Source organism: Somniosus microcephalus, chromosome 20, assembly GCF_052327205.1.
Source record: "Somniosus microcephalus isolate GS21.2 chromosome 20, FLI_Smic_1.0, whole genome shotgun sequence".
NCBI lineage: Eukaryota > Metazoa > Chordata > Chondrichthyes > Squaliformes > Somniosidae > Somniosus > Somniosus microcephalus.
The window spans coordinates 44254953-44275989 of record NC_141006.1 but is presented as its reverse complement, the minus strand read 5'-3'; the positions used below and the strand labels follow the sequence as shown (position 1 = coordinate 44275989).

The 21037-nt window shown below is 43.1% G+C and overlaps 1 protein-coding gene across 2 annotated transcripts in view; it reads left to right on the top strand.

The window, feature by feature from the left end:
- Positions 1-21037, top strand: part of LOC147103181 (protein argonaute-3) — a 160103-nt gene that overhangs the window by 125724 nt on the left and 13342 nt on the right. For both annotated transcript variants that reach the window (XM_085962566.1, XM_085962568.1), the window contains 12 exons: positions 37-184; positions 1375-1494; positions 2260-2382; positions 4236-4265; positions 5881-6014; positions 6170-6354; positions 8365-8524; positions 10329-10419; positions 12166-12360; positions 13472-13606; positions 13785-13886; positions 20824-21023. In XM_085962566.1, the coding sequence (XP_085818692.1) occupies positions 37-184; positions 1375-1494; positions 2260-2382; positions 4236-4265; positions 5881-6014; positions 6170-6354; positions 8365-8524; positions 10329-10419; positions 12166-12360; positions 13472-13606; positions 13785-13886; positions 20824-21023 (1623 nt within the window). The remainder of the gene's footprint in view (positions 1-36; positions 185-1374; positions 1495-2259; positions 2383-4235; positions 4266-5880; positions 6015-6169; positions 6355-8364; positions 8525-10328; positions 10420-12165; positions 12361-13471; positions 13607-13784; positions 13887-20823; positions 21024-21037) is intronic.

Here is a 21037-nt window from a genome sequence, read left to right as displayed (position 1 = left end):
TTGTGTTGTGTTGAGCATTATTCTGTTGATCCCCAGGTTCCCCTTGCAGCTGGAAAGCGGACAGACTGTGGAGTGCACAGTAGCACAATATTTCAAACAGAAATACAACCTTCAGCTAAAGTACCCGCACCTACCCTGTCTACAGGTGGGACAGGAGCAGAAGCACACCTACCTGCCACTCGAGGTGAGTGATGAATGGAAGGGCTTCACTCTATCAGTAAGATTTAGAGTATATGATATAATGTATGGATTCATTGTACTTTCACTCTGTGCTTTAATGCTGGATGATTGCTTTTTTTTTAAGTAAATGGAATTTCCTTGTATGCCCAAATGTGTAATTAAAAAATGTACGGTCATCCAGTGGTATACTGACTTATTTGTGGGTACTGAGACTTGGATAACTTCCTTATGCTCATAGCGCTCAGAAGTTGTGGTGTTTTCCACTTATTTAATAAACAGATTCTAAAAACTTGCGTTACGCCATATGGAAAAAAAAATTCTCCAATTTTCCTCCTCCTCGCCCGGGCAAGATTCCATGCGAGTCAGCAGCCCTCTGGTACCTCACCTCAATGGCAATTCATGTATGAACCTTGACGGAGATTGTTAGTGGGCTATTTGGCTATTAGAAGGCACCAGAGCTGAGCTTGATTTTTGTCCACATCCACCATCTTAACAATAGTCATTCTGCTACAAGGGTCACTGGGTAACAATCAAGCTGGAGCTGTGGCTAATTCCTCCTCTACACCCCACCCTTCTCTAGCCCAGCAGTGCTAAGGCCAGTTATAGTACTCAACTGCTGCCCCAACTGAGATCTGCTAACTACAGCAATCCGGCCTGGAACTTTCAGGTCCATATGACTTGATACAACAACAGAATGGTGTCTTATTCACTAATACGTATGGGGATTGTCATGAAAATTTTTATTTAACTGCTGGATGTGTGTGTTTGATGGGGAACGTTTGTACACCAGTTTCTCTTATTTTATATAAAGGACGAACATCAAGTATAAACAACAATTTTTATTAATTATTGTGCACCTTCATGATAATAGTGTGCTTGTAATTGCTCAACAATCTATTTGCACACAGCTTCAGTGCCTGTTTTTGTTCAACCTACACCAGTTATTTACACCTCATAAGAAATTGAAACTAAAATTAAATTTGGAATTGGTCCGCCTTATGCAAAAAGTTAGGGCCTCGGATTAACGTTTCATCCGAAAGACAGTACCTCCAACAGTGCAGCACTCCTTAAGTACTCGGGACTGCCTGTTCCAAGCTGGTTATTGCTGTGAAATGATAGCTCTGGTGTGTAAATATTAATGAGGTGGGGAAATTGCTTTGTTTGTGTTTCCACTGAAGTTCTTCTTTTAATTAGGTGTGTAACATTGTCGCGGGGCAGCGCTGTATCAAGAAACTGACAGACAATCAAACTTCAACAATGATTAAAGCAACAGCACGGTCAGCACCTGACAGACAGGAGGAGATCAGTAAACTAGTGAGTGTTGGATTGTTTCTGCATGTAGTACAGATTTCTGTTAAAACGATCTGTAACCTCAATGCCTTGCTTAGGTGGGACAACTTACCCGATGAATTTTATTTTGCAAATGTATTCTTTAATTTGGTGCAACCCTAACTCTGCTCATCACATAAGAAATACATTTTAATGTTTTATGTTATATTCAAAAAATCTTGATTACAGCAGCATTTTCCATTTCCTATGGTGGTGACATGGCAATCATCTTGAGATATCACCTTGGCCTAGTACTTTAGGCCTTGGCTCCTTCGCCACATTCAAACACCTCACCTTCTATCCCACCCACCTCACCTTCTATCCCACCCATCACTCTTTTAAAATCTCCCCCCTCTTTCTTTCTCCCCCCCCCCCCCCCCCAGGAGCTTCCTCTCCAAAAACTCCCTCCTATCCAGTCTCGGACTCTGCACCATAGCTCCTTATTTATGATGATTTTAATCTTCACCTGAACTTTTCCTGTCCCACTAATCTCCCTCAACTGCACCCATAACATCGACTACTTTGATCTCATCGTTATATAGAACCTCAAGACATCTAGTTTTACCCAAAGCCTAAATCACAACCAAGAACTTTTAAACTCATCTGAATAAGCAATAAACATTGAGAGATTTTTCATGGTATTTCTTAAAACTGGATAACATTTGGCTGTCTGATGCAGCTTATTTAATGACCTTTTACCCATGCTCTTGAAGTATATTTTAATTCTAGTATTTCATACTTTTCTCTCAGGTAAAAAGTGCAAACTACGACTCTGACCCTTTTGTCCAGGAGTTTCAGTTTAAAGTGCGAGACGAGATGGCTCATGTGACCGGGCGAGTGCTGCCAGCTCCCATGCTGCAGTATGGAGGGAGGGTAGGTCATACCAATGCTTCTAAAATCTGTGGCTGGCAAACGAGGGATTGACCATTGTTCTGGTCCCAAGCTACTGCAAAATAATCATTTCTGAAGTTCTGAATATCGGTGTTTTACATTGTACAGTTAACGTTATCTGGTGATGGGTGCCAAATACTGTAATGCAAACTGAACCTACAACTGGATTTGATTTCCATGCATGTATGTTTTGATAGTTTCCTCATGGACCAATACTTCCTCAGGTGTTTATAACCTGTGGTCAGAACTTTGGGAGCATATTAGTTACTCATAGTTTTGCTGGGGAGAACAGTGCAAGGTGGACTTTTTTCATTCCTTCTGTGGCTTATGTTAGAAATTTGATCTTGATCTTTAGTCCTGATAAACTAGATTATTCCTTTTTGATGGACTGGACTTTAGACAAGGTCCATGAGTAGTACCAGTGGAATTGTAAAATGTGGTTCAGAGAATTGTTGAGCAAATGAATAGAACAAAAATCAGAGTATCAGTTGGCCCAGGCACCTCTTGCATATACTCAACAGTCTGTTGTAATGCAGCAGTGGCTCAAGGGCAGGTAACTTGCCTGAACACTTAACCTGTGGGATTGGTGCATGGAGACTTAAAGAAGTGGGGTACAATAACTTCAAAAATCAGGCTAGTAAAGTCATCTATTTCTTGAACTTGATGTCTGTTCCCAATGAGCCATGTGATCTTTAAATCACTGTGTTTGTAAAACGTTTGCTCCACGATTTGTTTTGGGAAGGGCATCAAATGCGGTGCAAAATTTGCTTAAGACCTCTGTTGAGGTAGAAAATGTCACCATATAAATCCCCTTTTTAAAAAATAAAAAAAATTTGATTTTTTAAATATTTTTGTTTTTTATCGTAATTGCACTTTTTGTATTTATTTGCCCCTTCTCTTTTAAGTCTCCACACAACACATCCCCTGACCCAGAAGGCAGGTGGGCAGCCAGTACTACACTTTTTAACACTTTGGAAATGCACGAGAGCAGCCCAGAGCAATTATCCCGCCCTTTGGTTATCCGGCTCTGTGCCATGTGTGAAATTAGGAATCATCTTTCTGTGTGGGGACTTACAGGCACAAACCCACATTCCACCACTCTGGATCAACCAATTGGATCTCCAAAGCACTGCCCAGTGATCTTATTTCAATTACATCAGAGTTGATTTCATCTCTCTAAATGCTGACCCTTTCTAGCCATACTATCTGATTAAATCATGACGGGACAAAATTTGCTGACATATAATGGGAACATATTTCCCAGCATAATTGCTCAAGACCACTTCAGAGTTAATGCATCATTAAATAACTCAAATAGCCTGTGGGGATGATGTTTATTGCATTTTATACCTTGCGTACACTGAATCCGGAAACCTAAACATACAAAATACCTGACTGCGGTACACACGAGGGATGTGCCAACAATTAAATTGTATTGAGCTATGTAATCTTATGTGTTTTGTCTTGACTCCTGATGACCATTATTGAAGATTTTATTTAACAAATAGTTGGGCAAGAATGTATAGTTTCCAGGAAACGGGTGTTTTTTTTTGCTGGATTAACCCTTTGAGGACCGCAATAGAAAGTATATGGTAGACCAGAACTACATTGTAATGTTCTATGCGCTGGAAATAAATTCTCTGCCTTGGTGTATATATATTTTTCTTAAATTCACATTGTCCAGTAATGCGTGTGTGTGTGTCTATCTATGTGTATATTGTGGAAGGTATACAGTACTCAAGGGCTTGATGGTATTATGAATGTGTGCTGGATCTTTAACAAATCATATCATGACATTCCTGGTACACACTGAGATGCAACATCTTGTTTTACAGGTGGAGCCAAGTCATTTCAGATTGCAAACGGTAAGTAATAAAGGAAGATTAAATGAGCAGCTTGATGTAGTTGCCAAGAATCTTAAGTTAAATGAGAATATACAGTGCTGTTTACCCTGTGAGTGTTCGTGTTATCGGCATGTTTTCTGCTCCAGCTTTAATCGCATGGACCAATCACAGCAGATGCACTAGTCAGAAACATACTAATAACACACACTTAATGAAGAACACTAATACAAAAGTAAAATACTGCAGATGCTGGAAATCTGAAATAAAAACAGGAAATGCTAGAAATACTCAGCAGGTCAGGCAGCATCTGTGGAGAGAGAATGTTTACGTTTCAAGTCGATGACCTTTCATCAGAACTGGAAAAAGTGAGAGATATATCAAGTTTTAAGCAAGTACAAAGGCAGGGAAAGAGGGGAGGGGAGGAAAGAACAAAAGGGAAGGTCTGTGATGGGGTGGAAGGCAGGAGAGACTAAATGACAAACTGGAGGATGGTGCAAGGCAAAAGGGGGTGGTAATGGGACAAGTAAAAAAACAAAAGATGGGTCTGGAGGAGCTGTAAATGGCAACAGCAGAACCATTACCAACAGCTGAAATGGGAGCAGAGGTTATGATCTGAAATTGTTGAACTCAATGTTGAGTCCGGAAGGCTGTAAAGTACCTAATCGAAAGATGAGGTGCTGTTCCGCGAGCTTCCGTTCAGCTTCACTAGAACAGTGTAGGAGGCCAAGGACGAGAGGTAAGAATGGGAGTGGGCCAGAGAATTAAAATGTCTGGGGACCGGAAGCTCAGGGTCACACTTGCGGACAGAACAGAGGTGTTCCACAAAGCGATCATCCAATCTGCGTTTGGTTGCCCCAATGTAGAGGAGACCGCATTGTGTGCAGCGAATACAGTAAAAGTACAAGTAAATCGCTGTTTCACCTGGAAGAAATGTTTGGAGCCCTGGACAGTGGGAAGGGAGGGGGTAAAAGGGTAGGTGTTGCATCTCCTGGTCTTGCACAAGAAAGTGCAGTGGGAAGGGGAGGGGATGTTGGGGGTGATTGAAGAGTGGACCAGGGTGTCGTGGAGCAAATGGTCCTTTCAGAATGCTGAAAGGGAGGGGAGGGGAAGTGGTGTTGGTAGTGGCATCATACTGGAAGTGGCAGAAATGGCGGAGGATGATCCATTGAGTGTGGAGTCTGATGGGGTGGAAGGTGAGGACCCTGTATGAGGTAGTGCAAAATAGTTTTTGAAAAGTGAGCCAACAAGAGTAAATTATTCTGCCAAATTCACACCCTTGCTCTGATTGTGAACTGCTGCCTTATTCTATACTTCAGTTGAAAGGAATCTTTTAAAATGCAAATACCATCAGTAGCTTGCTACTGGTATCACTACTTCTGTGCACATGTTTCAAGTCAGCAACCCATGCTTTTAACTCAAACCTTTCTGTAATATTTTTAAAGCTCTGTTGATGGACAGATTCAGAATTACTAGCAAAACTTTTTTTTATACTGTGTATGTTTGTAAAAATTGCATAAATAAAATTTTTTGCTCATTTCATGGCCTGAAAAGATTTGATTTACATGAGATTTTCAAATTAAAAAAAAAAAAAAGTGAGGTTGACTTGCTCTTTTATTTCACTTCTTCCCCTCTGCAGAATCGAACAGTTGCTACTCCAAGTCATGGTGTTTGGGACATGCGGGGGAAACAGTTCCACACTGGGGTTGAAATCAAAATGTGGGCGATAGCATGTTTTGCAGCACAGAGACAATGTAGAGAAGAAGTACTTAAGTAAGATGAAGCTTTCTGTGCCTTTAAATTTTTAGTTCCAGCAAGATACTCCCAAACAAAGTAATTGCTTTTAAAAGCCTAATAATTTATAGAATTCCAGTCTTAGTTGTGTTTTTTTTAAATGAATTGACATTAATTTACCATTGCCGCCTTAGGAGTTTCACCGACCAGCTGCGGAAGATATCCAAGGACGCAGGGATGCCTATCCAGGGCCAGCCATGTTTCTGTAAATATGCACAAGGAGCTGACAGTGTGGAACCGATGTTCAGGCATCTGAAGAACACCTATTCAGGACTCCAACTTGTCATAGTCATTCTACCCGGGAAAACACCTGTCTACGGTAATAAAATATTCTTGAAATTTGGTGCCGCACCTAATTATTCTAACTTGAAGGTGTTGATTCTTTCCTGACATACATAGAATCAGAGAAATTTACGGCACAGAAGGAGGCCATTCGAACCATGTCTGTGCCGACCAAAAAAGAGCTATCCAGCCTAATCCCACTTTCCAGCTCTCGGTCCGTAGCCTTGTAGGTTACAGCACTTCAGATGCATATCCAAGTACTTTTTAAATGTGATGAGCGTTTCTGCCTCTGCCACCCTTTCAGGCAGCGAGTTCCAGACCCCCACCACCCTCTGGGTGAAAACATTCCTCATCAACTCCCCTCTAATCCTTCCACCAATTACTTTAAATCTATGTCCCCTGGTTATTGACACCTCTGCTAGAGGAAATAGATCCTTCCTCTCCACTCTCTCTAGGCCCCTCATGAGCCTTGGTTGTAAGTGGCAGCAAGCATTTTGGACATCACTGTCGAGCACATTTCTGTCCTCACTCAAAGTCCACGTGCACACTTCCAGCAGAGGTCAGTGGATAGTGATCAGAGACTAACCGTGGCCAGTTTTAGCCCCCTCTGTCCCTTGAATTCGGCAGCCAATTGCAGCACATCGATCATTGCCTCAGCTAGCATCAGTATGTGTAACATTGACAGAAACTCTTAAAGGAGAAGGTAAGTCATTTATATTTACATTTATTACAAATAAATAATTCCTTGCCTGATGGAGAGGTTCCATTTCAGATGCCTGTGCTCCTCAGCCGTTTTAATAATGTTGGTAGAGGGGAGGGGTTTTAAGTGCCTCTGAACAACTCCGCTCACTGCAATTGAAGGCCTAGGATGACCAACACATTTAACTTGTGCTTAAATGACACTGTTTAATTCCTAGCGTTACACACTTAAACCTTGTTTAGAGGGGTGTTTCACTTAATTTTGTTTTCAATGCAGGGCCCATTAATGTATGGTAGTGAAGGGCTATTATTTTTTATTTATAAATTCAGAAGAAAAAGTAAGCTAATTCTAAAAATATATGTAGGGCTCCTATACTGTAATTCGGTATATAACTTAGCCCAGTTTTGGTGTACATCTGGCATTAGGTTGCTAATATAACAACAGGGTGTGCCAGTTACTGTAATCAATACACTTCCACCTGAAAGCTGTGAGGGAAAGTGAAAGATTTGAGGCCACATTCACTCTAGTTGGAGCTGATAAAATGTGAATGAATTCTGATGAGCCTTGTTCCGTGTATTAGTCTAAGTGACACTCCCCTGGTGCATGTAGATTGCTACTGATAATGAGATTGGTGTGTGTGCCTGTATCCACATGGGGTGGAACGCCGAGCACCACTCGTGAAATTGAGTGTCACTGAACACAAGCACTGGAGCTCCAGGGTATTGGGAGAATGCAGCAGGTACATGTGAAGCAGCATGGTTTTGATGCCACTTTATTTTCCTGAGCCAGTGGTTGTGTTGTACTGTTCTTGCATTACAGCAGTAGTATTATTGTGATTGGAGCTCCATTCCTCTGTTTACTCAGATTTCTCATTTAATTTCTCCCATATTTTTTATGTGTTGCATATTGAAAACACAAATTGTTTGCCACTAAGCATTTCCTGTTTTTTTGCCAAAACAAATTACGACTGGATGCTTTTTAGATACTGTCAAATTTAGTAGAAATGGTACCATAACATCTGCTTAGCTGTTTATATAAATTAATTTGGGTGATTACGAAGTTGTTTCAGCCAGGAGCAGTAGTGGTCTGCGGAAGTGCTGTAGCGCTCCCACATACTGGGCCACGAGGTGCTAGGAATGAAGCTCCCACCCATCCTGTTGCATGCTACAAGTTCCTAATCCTCCAGAAGACCAGCTGAGTGGAGGTTCAAGTAGCTTTGTGGGTAGCCTGGGAACAGACAGTCTGATTGCCCTCATTTGGAGGATGGCGAATGACTTGCTGAGACTTGAAAGAGTTACGGGTATAAACACCAAGAAAAAGCTTCTAATGCATTCACCTTTCTTTTAGCCGAGGTGAAGCGTGTGGGAGATACTCTCTTGGGGATGGCTACTCAGTGTGTTCAAGTGAAGAATGTTGTTAAAACGTCTCCGCAGACACTATCGAACCTCTGCCTGAAGATCAATGTGAAACTAGGCGGAATCAACAACATTCTGGTACCTCATCAACGGTAAGTTCATTTCTCTGTTACTATGCTAAAGTCAGTCTTACATTGATTGATTAGTATTAAAGAGAATTATAAATTTAATCCTGCTTTACTGGCAGAAGTATCTGTTTGATTTGTCAATTATTTCTTGCCTTTTGTGAAGTTAGCATTTTTTGTTGGTAATAAAGGTGAGAGCATTGGCTTTATGACCAGTCTGGTTTGAGCCTTAGGGTTGCCTGCCACTCAAGTCCCCTCTACTGCAGAAATTATGTTTTGTCACATCTCATCCAGACATATTGGCAGAAGCTTGCTTTACCTTGCTGGGGTTTAAAGAGTGAGCTATTATTACTCATCTTGGTGCATCTCTGTATGAAGCATGCAGCCTCCTAGCTTATCCTGGAGCTGCAGTAGCTGTGTTTCTCCAAGTCTGAAATAGAATAACTTGAGGCAGTGGGTGTACTGTCAGAAGTTGCATTCTCTTGTTAACTTGGTGAATAAATGCATGAAGACCAGGAAGAATCCAGGTTTGATCTCTTGTCCTGCAGACTATGCTGATCTCTGAACAGGAGGCAGTGGGGATGCTGCCATTGGCCCAAGTGTCCCCAGCTAGGGTGAGGAAACATCACCTGGGATTCCTCCCTCAGATCACTATCCAGTATTCCCTGCTGAAAACAGATGAGGACAGGCTCGGGCTCAGTTGTGATGCATCTACAGTTGAATAACCTCCTAACACTGACTCTGTCTGAGTCTGTACATGAAACGTAGTCAGAGCTGAGCTGGTGAAGGTCTCTTGATAACCTGTGAAACTGAACCCCAGTACAAACCGAGATAAGGGGAGAAAATTGGAGAAGATATAAAGGTTACATTGGTAAAGAAATTGCAACCACCAAGAGGCGCAAGTAGGAAATCTGAACTAGTCTTGCTAAATTTAAGATGTATTGACAGAAGAACTCAAGGAATTAACTTGAATTGAGTCCAACAATAGAGGATACTCTTGAAATCCTCTATTGCAGGACTGAAAGTTCTAAAGGCATGAATCACACTAATGAATGGGTGGTTAAAATAAGCGGCAGATTGGTGATAGTTCAGAGTTTAGATTGTAATTCTTATTCTCTTTCAGTACTTAATGACATTAAATTCGGTCCCAGCTTCTTTTTGAATTTAGAGCTTTCTAGTTAAGGCAACTATATTTCTATTGAGCACCCTTCCAGTAAGCAAAGCCAAATATCAGAGGGCGGAGGTGTGGAAAAGGGAAGAGATGGAGAACCCGAAGAACTGTAAAAGAATACGTTTTGATAGGAAGGGAAGAAGATAGGTGCTGCTATTGATAGCTTCTTGGTAGTGTTTTTGCTGTTCGGCAGTTAGAACGTTGGTGTCAGATACTTGCCTTGTTTCTTATATAAAATGGTTGCCTGGACTGTAACCTAATTCAGATGAATCTCTGACATCAGTTGTACATATTGAATAAAGATTTCAAACCGGTTATATTCTACGGACTCCAGAGCCACACCAGCATGAAATTGACGCCTGCAGAGGTAAGTGTTTATGCTGGAGTTGAATTCCAGTGGGGTATACATTACATATACCAGATTCAACCATGAAATTACATTTGTAATAAAGATGGATGTTTGGATTAGAATAATCCCGTTGGCCAAAAATGTTTAAGTAATTGGCAAGTACTCAGAAATTTATATTCTGACCAGACTATGCTATTGATGTGCAAGTTAATTTTACAAAAAAAAATGCAGCTACAATTGTGTTAAATCTGTTCCTATTTTGAACAAACCACTTAAGAACTGCTTTTTTCCCCCTCATTTAATGTCTGTAGGCCATCCGTGTTCCAGCAGCCTGTGATTTTCCTGGGAGCTGATGTCACACACCCACCAGCTGGAGATGGCAAGAAACCTTCCATCGCTGCTGTAAGTTTTCATACATGCATTTTTTTGGCAAGAATGCTTTCTCGTCGGGGGGGAGGGGGGTAGGAATAGGTGCAGTACACAGAGTGCTGTCTTGTGTACTGTGTACTCTTGAGTATTGTGTGTGGAGGAAGGGATAGGCTGGGCTCTTTCCCACTTGCTACTTGAATTTTCCAGGCATATTTTGGAATTTGATCAGCTAGCTGAGGGATATGTTAACATCAAGACAACCCACCTTGGGTCATGTGGGGGGGGGTGGTGCGGGTTGGAGAATTAGATAGAAGAATGCGTCATCTGCAAATTTTGAAATTGTGCTTTGTACTTTAAGTCCAAGTCATTAACGTATATCAAGAAAAGCAGTGGTCCTGGTACCGACCCCTGGGGAGCACCATTGTATACCTTCCTCTAGTCTGAAAAACAACCGTTCACCACTACTCTGTTTCCTGTCACTTAGCCAATTTTGTATCCATGCTGCCACTGTCCTTTATTCCATGGGCTTCAACTTTGCTGGCAAGTCTATTATGTGGCACTTTATCAACACCTTTTGGAAGTCCATGTACACCACATCAACCACATTGCCCTCATCAACCCTCTCTGTTACCTCATCAAAAAACTCGATCAAGTTAATTAAACACGATTTGCCATTAACAAATCCGTGCTGGCTTTCCTTAATTGATCCACAAGTTATAATGAACCTTTATGAAACACTGGTTCAGCCTCAACTGGATTATTGTGTCCAACACTGGGCACCGCACTTTAGGGAGGATGTGAAGGCCTTAGAGAGGGTACAGAAAAGATTTACGAGAATTATTCCAGGGATGAGGGACTTCAGTTATATGGATTGACTAGAGAGGATGGGGTTGTTGTCCTTGGAGCAGAGAAGGTTGAGAGGAGATTTGATAAGGGTATTCAAAATCATGAGGGGCCTAGACAGAGTAGATAGAGTGAAACTGTTCCCATTGGCGGAAGGGTCGAGAACCAGAGGACACAGATTTAAGGTGATTGGCAAAAGAACCAAAGGCGACATGAGGAAAAACTTTTTTACGCAGCGAGTGGTTAGGATCTGGAATGCACTGCCTGAAAGGGTGGTGGAGGCAGATTCAATTGCGGCTTTCAAAAGGGAATTGGATAAGTACTTGAAGGAAAAAAATTTGCAGGGCTACGGGGAAAGGGCGAGTGAGTGGGACTAGCTGAAGTGCTCTTGCAGAGAGCCAGCACGGGCTCGATGGGCTGAATGGCCCCCTTCTGTACTGTAACCGTTCTATGATTCTATAAGAATACACCAGTTCCAGACATGATGTACTCCATATAAACTGCCCAGCTGGACCTTCCAATTTGTTTGCCCAGGATAGAGGTCTGTATGTGTAATTACACACATGCCAAGAGCACCTCATCCAGCAGTAGCATTTGTGAACAGTGGAGGTGGAGGCATTACTTGTACATAGATCTAAAAGATGTATCCAGGAGGTCTAAGGGAAGCACTGTGAGAATGCCCTCTCGTCAATTTGGGGCTTGATTTATGGATTTACATTACAACTGTACTCTTGGTGAAAAGTGCAACTCGCCTCTCACCAGCGCTTCTGTTTTAGTGTAAAGGCACCCTAATGTTCGGTACTGGTATCTCCATTCCTGTCATATGCAAGTCTGGTTATCAGAAGCCTTTCATTTTTCAGCTCCCAACCATTGTTCATAAACAGAATTTCAGTGTCTTAATGAGTCCATGTGTAATTGTGTGATCGCTATTTCTAGGTTGTAGGCAGTATGGATGCCCACCCTAGTCGTTACTGTGCCACTGTGCGTGTTCAGAGACCTCGACAGGAGATCATTCAAGACCTGGCTTCAATGGTTCGCGAACTTCTCATCCAGTTTTACAAATCAACTCGTTTTAAGCCCACACGAATTATATTTTACCGTGATGGTGTTTCTGAGGGGCAATTCCGGCAGGTCAGTGTAGTTTGTAGATAACTGTCTTATTCAATTGTATCCTATGTTCCAAGCTGATTGAATGCAAACTTTAAACTAAATTAGTCAGTATGGCAAAAAATATTTTACAGTTGCATTTGCAAACTTAAGAACCAATTCAGGACAAATTGTACTACTTTTCTGTCACTGTGTTTTGAAAATCCTAGGCTGTAGCCAACACTAAGTGTGTGAAATAACAACAGAAAATGCTGGAAAAACTCAGCAGGCCAGGGAACATCCGTGGAGAGAAAATAGAGTCAACGTTTCAGGTGAAACCCTTTGTCAAGACTGGAAAAGCACAGGAAATGAAATAGATTAAGAGGCCAGGCTGGGAGAGAACAAAAGAGAAGTGAAGAGACATTAAGAGGTATTCAAAATGAGACGAGATGGTGATAGGACTAGTGGAGACAAAAGACGGCTCATCTTCCGATTAGGCACTTTACAGCCTTCGGACTCAATATCGAGTTCAACAATTTCAGATCATAACCTCGGCCCCCATTACATTTTAACTTATTTTTTACCCACACCCCTATTTTGGCCCTTTCTCCCCCCCCCCCCCCACACCTTCTCTCCCACATGGCAGCTGTCTCCCATTCTGCCAGCGCATTTCACACCTAATCTAGAGCTGTCTTTTTGTCTCCACTAGTCCTATCACCATCTCGTCTCATTTTGAATATCTCTTAATGTCTCTTCACTTCTCTTTTGTTCTCTCCCAGCCTGGCCTCTTAATCTATTTCATTTCCTGTGCTTTTCCAGTCTTGACAAAGGGTTTCACCCGAAACGTTGACTCTAATTTCTCTCCACGGATGTTGCCTGGCCTGCTGAGTTTTTCCAGCATTTTCTGTTGTTATTTTGGATTTCCAGCATCTGCAGTATTTTGCTATCGTACTAAGTGTGTGAAGATATCTTGTGATAGCAAAGTTGTACTGTGCACTTCTCTTCGTAGGTTTGCTGTTGTGATGAAGAAATACAATCCTTTTTCCACCCATGATGTTTAGCTCAGGGGGTAGCAGCATCCCTGATCTTTATGAAGAGACTAGATTTAGTGGGGCATTTCTCACCAATCATACTTCCAATTGTTTTTGTGCTGTAGGTATTATATTGTGAGCTACTGGCAATTAGAGAGGCCTGCATCAGCCTGGAGAAGGACTATCAGCCTGGCATCACGTATATTGTGGTGCAGAAACGTCATCACACACGACTGTTCTGTGCTGATAAGAATGAGAGGGTAAGAACTGACACCTGAATCACCTGTGATCTATTTGGTTTGGGGAATTGTGTAACCTGAACTGACTCTTTAAATAGCCATTAAATCCAACAGGTTTTCCTTATAGAGAACCTAATATGAACTTGTACATAATGAGTCTGGATAATGAGATTTATTTTGTTTACTCTCTGTCTCAAAGGTTGGGAGAAGTGGAAATATTCCAGCAGGAACCACCGTAGACACAGATATCACCCACCCATACGAGTTTGATTTTTATCTCTGCAGCCATGCTGGGATACAGGTATGGAATGAAAGCTAGATAACTTAAATTTTGTATTCCTGGGGGATAAAGGAGAGAAGTGTGTGGGCATATTTTTTCTCAATTGTTCCCATATTGACAAATATCTCTTCAGTTGCGAGGGAGGATGGATAAATGACTGGAGAACTGAGCAGACAGCAGAGACATCCTGCTGTCTACCATAAAACAGTGCAGTTGCTGCACAACAAATTCTTCTTTCTTTTGAGTAAGCTCTCGATAGCTTTCATTTTGCCTGTGAAATCTACAAAAAGAAACCCCTTCTGGAGTAACTTATTGAGCACTGAAGGGCAAAATGGTTGACGATGTCCAACAATATCATAAGACTTGGCTTGCGTAGAGTTTAATTTATATGTAATTGACATTCAGAAAGATGCTTTGTTTTTCAGCACCATATCTGGTTAAACAGTAACCAATTAATATATAATTGTGGTGTGAAAGGTTGAGAAGCAATTAAGAATCACTTGTCTATAAATACCACAGAAATTTAAGTTTACGTAAGGTTATTTTGGCAAATAAAATAATATGGATGGGGTAATTCAGTATGGTGCTTAGTTTATCTTGTAAAGAAAGTTTGTGCGTTCTCAGCTTCGGGATGTCTGAGCTTTACAAGCAGTGGATTGTATCTGAACAAACCTTGTTACTGTAGATTTCCTTTTACCAAGAAAGAATGAACTTGAATTTATATAGCACCTTTCATGACCTCCGGACGTCCCTAAGTGATTTACAGCCAGTGAAGTACTTTTGAAGTGTAGTCACTGTTGTAATGTAAGGAAATGCGGCAGCCAATTTGCACACAGCATGGCCCCACAAACGGCAATGCAATAAATAACCAGATAATCTGCTTTTAGTGATAAATATTGGCCAGGACAACTCCCCTACTTTTCTTTGAAATAGTGCCATGGGATCTTTTACATCCACTTGAGAGAGCAGGCAGGGCCCTTAATTTAATTCGAGGAACAGCACCTCATCTTCCGATTAGGCACTTTACAGCCTTCCGGACTCGATATCGAGTTCAACAATTTCAGATCATAACCTCGGCCCCCATTACATTTTTACTTACTTTTTAGCCACACCTTTGTTTTGGCCTTTTTCTCTCGCCCCCCCACCCCCCCTTTTTTTCTCTCCCACATGGCAGCTGTCTCCCATTCTGCCAGCGCATTTCACGCTTAATCTAGAGCCGTCTTTTGTTTCCACTAGTCCTATCACCATCTCGTCTCGTTTTGAATACCTCTTGATGTCTCTTCACTTCTCTTTTGTTCTCTCCCAGCCCGGCCTTTTAATTTATTTCATTTCCTGTGTTTTTCCAGTCTTGACAAAGGGTTTGACCCGAAATGTTGACTCTTTTTTCTCTCCACGGATGTTGCCTGGCCTGCTGAGTTTTCCCAGCATTTTCTGTTGTTATTTTGGATTTCCAGCATCTGCAGTATTTTGCTACCCTTAATTTAATGTCTTATCTGAAAGATGGCACCTCCAAAAGTGCAGCAGTCCCCTCAGTACTGCACTGAAATGTCGGTCTAGTATATGTGATTAAGTGTCAGCCGTGGCTCAGTTGGAAGCACCATCGCCTCGGAGTCAGAAGGTTGTGGGTCCAAAGTCCCACTCCAGAGACTTGAGACTGCTATCACTGAACCACGGCTGACATCTTAAGCTATTTACATCTACCTGTCTACCAAACCCATGATACTTTTAATAGTGTATTTTATTCACCAATCGGGAAGAACATTAATAGGTTGTCTCCAAAACAAATTGAGGATTCATGACATCCTGGAAAATTTTAATGGTCTCTCTATAAAACAATTAGCACTGAAATATTCCTAATGTTTTGATTATCTTTGCTTTTTATACCCATAACTTTAGTGATTGAACGTGACCAGGTTTACCTCTGTATTCATATAAATAACTGCCTAGGTGGTGACTGCTATCTTAAGCAACCAGCCAACGGTTTATGCATTAGTTTTAGTCTCTGGGTTATCTACCACTAACTATGGATGAGACATTAAACTGAGTTCCTTTCTGCCTATTCTAATGGTTCAGCTGGAAGTTAAAAATACCATTATACAATTGAAGAGTAAGGAGTTCCCTGGTAATTTGGCAAATATTGGTCTCAATCATTAGCACCAAAGCAGATTAACTAGTGATCCATCTGATTGCTGTTTGTGGAATCTTGCTGTGTGGTAAAATTACTGCCATATTTACCTACATAAGTAATTCATTGTATATTTGATACAGTTTCATTACATAATGTGCTATATAAATGCATATCCGTCTTTTAAGGGTACTGTAATGTAAGAAAGAAATGTTGATGCACCTATATCTGTCACAAGTTTTGCATATGTGCCTTAGTGACCATAGAATTTAACATTGCAGGAGGCCATTTGACCCATCATGGCAGTGCTAGCTCTCCACAAAAGCTATCTATTTACCCCACCCTTTTCCCATACTCTAAAAATCTTCCTTTTCAAATTCCCTATGTTTTTAACAGCTATTATGGATTCTGCTTCGACCACTGTACCTTGATACAAAGCTAGGTGGGAATGTAAGTTGCGAGAGGGTGCAAAGAGGCTTCAGGGGGATATAGACAGGCTAAGTGAGTGGGCAAGAACATGGCAAATGGAATATAATGTGGAGAAATGTAAAGTTACCCACTTTGGTAGGAAAAATAGAAAAGCAGAGTATTTTTTAAATGGTGAGAGATTGGGAATTGTTGGTGTTCAGAGGGACCTGGGTGTCCTTGTACATGAATCACTAAGTTGACATGCAGGTACAGCAAGCAGTTAGGAAAGCAAATGGTATGTTGGCCTTTATTACAAGAGGATTTGAGTATAAGAGTAAAGACGTCTTGCTGCAATTATTTCTTCTTCTTCTTAGGCAGTCCCTTGGAACCGAGGATGACTTGCTTCCACATTAAAAATGAGTTCTCGGGTGACTGATGAGTCCAATGCGGGACCTACAGTCTCTGCCACAGGTGGGGCAGACGGTGGTTGAAGGGGGCGGGTGGGTGGGGTGCTTGGGTTGACGTGCGCTGCCTGCGCTTGGCTTTCGCTTGCTCCCGGCGAAGAGACTCGAGGTGTTCGGCGCCTTCCCGGATGCTTCTCCTCCACTTTGTGCGGTCTTGGGCCAGGGATTCCCAGGTGTCGGTGGGGATGTTACACTTTTTCAAGGAGGTTTTGAGGGTGTCCTTGAAGCATTTCCTCTGCCCACTTGGGGCTCTCTTGCCGTGCCGGAGCTCCGAGTAGAGTGCTTGTTTTGGGAGTCTCATATCGGGCATGCGGACAATGTGACCCTTCTATCAGAGCTGATTGAGCGTGGTCAGAGCATCAATGCTGGGGATGTTGGCCTGAGCAAGAACACTGACGTTGGTGCGCCTATCCTGCCAATGGATTTGCAGGATCTTGCAGAGGCAGCGTTGGTGGTACCTCTCCAGTAGTTTGAGGTGCCTGCTGTACACGGTCCATGTCTCTGAGGCATACAGCAGGGCAGGTATCACTGCTGCCCTGTAGACCATGAGCTTAGTGCTGGGTTTGAGGTCCTGGTCTTCAAACACACTCTTCCTCAGGCGACCAAAGGCTGCACTGGCACACTGAAGGCGGTGTTGGACTTCGTCGTTGACGTCTGCCCTTTTTGACAGTCGGCTCCCGAGGTATGGAAAGTGGTCCACGTTGTCCAAGGCCTTGTTGTGGATTTTGATAATCGGGGGGCAGCACTGTGTGGTGGGGGCAGGTTGGTAGAGGACCTTTGTCTTACGGATGTTTAGTGTAAGGCCCATGCTCTCGTATGCTTCGGTGACGGTGTTTACGATGGTTTGGAGTTCGACCTCCGAGTGAGCGCAGACGCAAGCATCGTCTGCATACTGTAATTCGATGACAGAGGATGGGACGACCTTGGATCTGGACTGGAGGCGACGGAGGTTGAACAGTTTCCCGTTTGTTCTGTAAATTAGCTCCACTCCAGTGGGGAGCTTACTGAGGGTGAGATGGAGCATTGCAGCAAGGAAGATTGAGAAGAGCGTTGGTGCGATGACACAGCCTTGATTGACCCCGGTTCGTACGTGAATTGAGTCTGGCGGAACCGTTGTTCAGGATCACGGCTTGCATGTCATCGTGAAGCAGGCAGAGAATGGTGACAAACTTTTGAGGGCAGTCGAATTTGAGGAGGACACTCCATAATCCCTCACGGTTGACAGTGTCGAAGGCCTTTGTGAGATCAAAGAAGGCCATGTACAGCGGTTGGTGCTGTTCCCTGCATTTCTCTTGTAATTGACGTACGGTGAAGATCATGTCCATTGTGCCCCTTAGTGGGCGGGATCCGCATTGCGACGCTGGGAGGAGCTCTTCGGCCACTGGGAGAAGGCGATTGAGGAGGATTCTTGCGATGACTTTCCCTGTTGCAGATAGCAGGGAAACTCCTCTGTAATTACCGCAATCGGACTTGTCACCTTTCTTGAAGATGGTCACAATTACGGCGTCTCTGAGATCCCCTGGCATGCTCTCCTCCTTCCAGATAAGAGAAATGAGTTCATGAATTCGCGCCAGTAGTGCTTCTCCGCCATGCTTTAGTGCCTCGGCGGGGATTCCATTTGCTCCTGAGGCCTTGTTGTTCTTCAGTTGTCGGGTGGCCTTTTCAACCTCATGCCGGGCTGGGTTTGTGCTGAGATGGTGGCGGGTAGCATGCTGTGGGATGGAGTTGAGGACACTCGTGTCGAAGACAGAGTCGTGGTTAAGGAGATCTTCGAAGTGCTCCTTCCAGCGGGCACTGACTGCTTCCCTGTCCTTGATGAGTACCTCTCCGTTCTTGGCCCGCAGTGGGGAAGGGCCTTGGGTGCTTGGGCCGTAGATGGTCTTGACTGCGCTAAAGAATCCACGCACGTCGTGGTTGTCGGCTAGATGCTGGATCTCCTGCGCTTTCTCCACCCGCCATCTGTTCTTTAGGTCACGAGTTTTTTGTTGGACCTCGGCCTTCAGGCTTCTGTAGAGCTGCTTTCTTGCTCTCTAGTTCTGTTGCTGTTTCCAAATCAGAAATGCCTTGCGTTTGCGGCTTATTAGCTCCTGGATTTCCTGGTCATTCTCATCGAACCAGTCTTGGTGTTTCCTGGTTGAGTGACCTAGCGTCTCTTCACAGGTGCTGATTATGGAGGCCTTGAGTGCAGACCAGACGCTGTGGGCACTCTGTGTCTCTGCATCACTGGGAGTCATCAGGTTGTTTGTGAGGCGCAGGCTGAATAGGGCTTTCTTGGCGGGGTCTTTGAGTGCTCCAGCGTTAATTTTCCTGCGGCATTGTTTCAGTTGCCGCCGCTGTTTTGGAGCTACATTGATGGAGATGACAGAGCGGATTAGGCGGTGGTCTGTCCAGCAGTCGTCCGCTCCTGTCATGGCACGGGTGACGCGGACGTCCTTGCGGTCCCTCACTCGGACGATGACTTAGTCCAGCAGATGCCAGTGCTTGGAACGAGGGTGCTGCCATGAAGCCTTGTACTTGTCTCTCTGACGGAACAAGGTGTTGGTTATGACGAGGCCATGTTCTAAGCATTTCGACAGGAGGAGGGTACCGTTGGAGTTGGCTTTCCCTACCCCCTCTCTGCCGATCACACCTCCCCAGAGGTCTGTGTCCTTTCCAACTCTGGCGTTGAAGTCGCCAAGGAGGATCAGCTTGTCGCCCGTTGGGACTCGGGACAGGGATTGTTCGAGGCTGGAGTAGAATTCTTTAGGGCCCTGGTGAGACCACACCTGGAGTATTGTGTATAGTTTTGGTCTCCTTACCTAAGGAAGGATATACTTGCCATAGAGGGAGTGCAACAAAGGTTCACCAGACTGATTCCTGGATTTGGCGGGGTGGTTGTCCTGAGGAGAGATTGAGTAGACTAGGCCTATATTCTCTAGAGTTTAGAACAACGAGAGGTGATCTCATTGAAACATATAAAATTCTTACAGGGCTTGACAGGGTTAATGCAGGGAGGATGTTTCCCCTAGCTGGGGAGTCTAGAACCAGGGGTCACAGTCTCCGAATAAGGGGTCTGCCATTTAGGACCGAGATGAGGAGACATTTCTTCACTCGGAGGGTGGTGAATCTTTGGAATTCTCTACCTCAGAGGGCTGTGGAGACACAGTCATTGAGTATATTCAAGACAGAGATCGATAGATTTTTGGATATTAAGGGAATCAAGGGATATGGGAATAGTGCAGGAAAGTGGAGTTGAGGTAGAAGATCAGCCATGATACTAAATGGCAGAGCAGGCTCGAGGGGCCAAATGACCTACTCCTGCTCCTATTTCTTATGTTCTTATATACCTTGCCCTAACAACCCTCTTTATAAAATTTCTTAAATGTATGTCCTGTAGTTACTGACTAGGGGACATCATTTTTCCCTATTTACCCTATCAGAACGCTTAATAATTTTACACATACATACAGAATGTGTGTCTCAGATTTCCTCTTAATCTTTCCTGTTCTGGTGAAAAGTGCTCCAATTTCTCTAATCTCACCTCAGAATTAAAACCTCTCTCTGGTATCAACTCTCTTTTGTGCCCTGTTTATGGCCTTGACATCCTTCTTAGATTTAGGTTCCCAAAACTGGACATTGGTTAGGCTATAATTAAAATAATCATTTGTATAGGTTTATCATTACCTCTTTGCTTTTGTACTTAATGCCCCCTTTATAAAACTGAGGATCCCATCTGCTTTTTTTCTCCCAGTTTTTATTAACTTCTACTTTTGAATACTTGTGCAACGGAATCCCTAGAGATCTCTACTCTTTTTTAAAGTTTAGCATTTAGTGTATCATAACCCTTTTAATGTTTTACCAGTATGCAACTTGGGCCACACTATTATGCCAGCTAAAGGAAGCTGCATCGAGGAAAGTAACTATATTTGTGAGAGGATGATGTAATTAAAATGTTTTGCCAACATTATTATTTCTATTTCAGGGTACGAGTCGCCCCTCACACTATCATGTTTTGTGGGATGACAACTGCTTCTCTGCGGACGAACTTCAGCTCCTTACCTATCAGCTATGTCACACGTATGTGCGCTGCACACGTTCTGTCTCTATCCCAGCACCAGCCTATTATGCACATCTGGTGGCATTTAGAGCAAGGTACCACCTGGTGGACAAAGAGCATGACAGGTAAGGAGCACTAT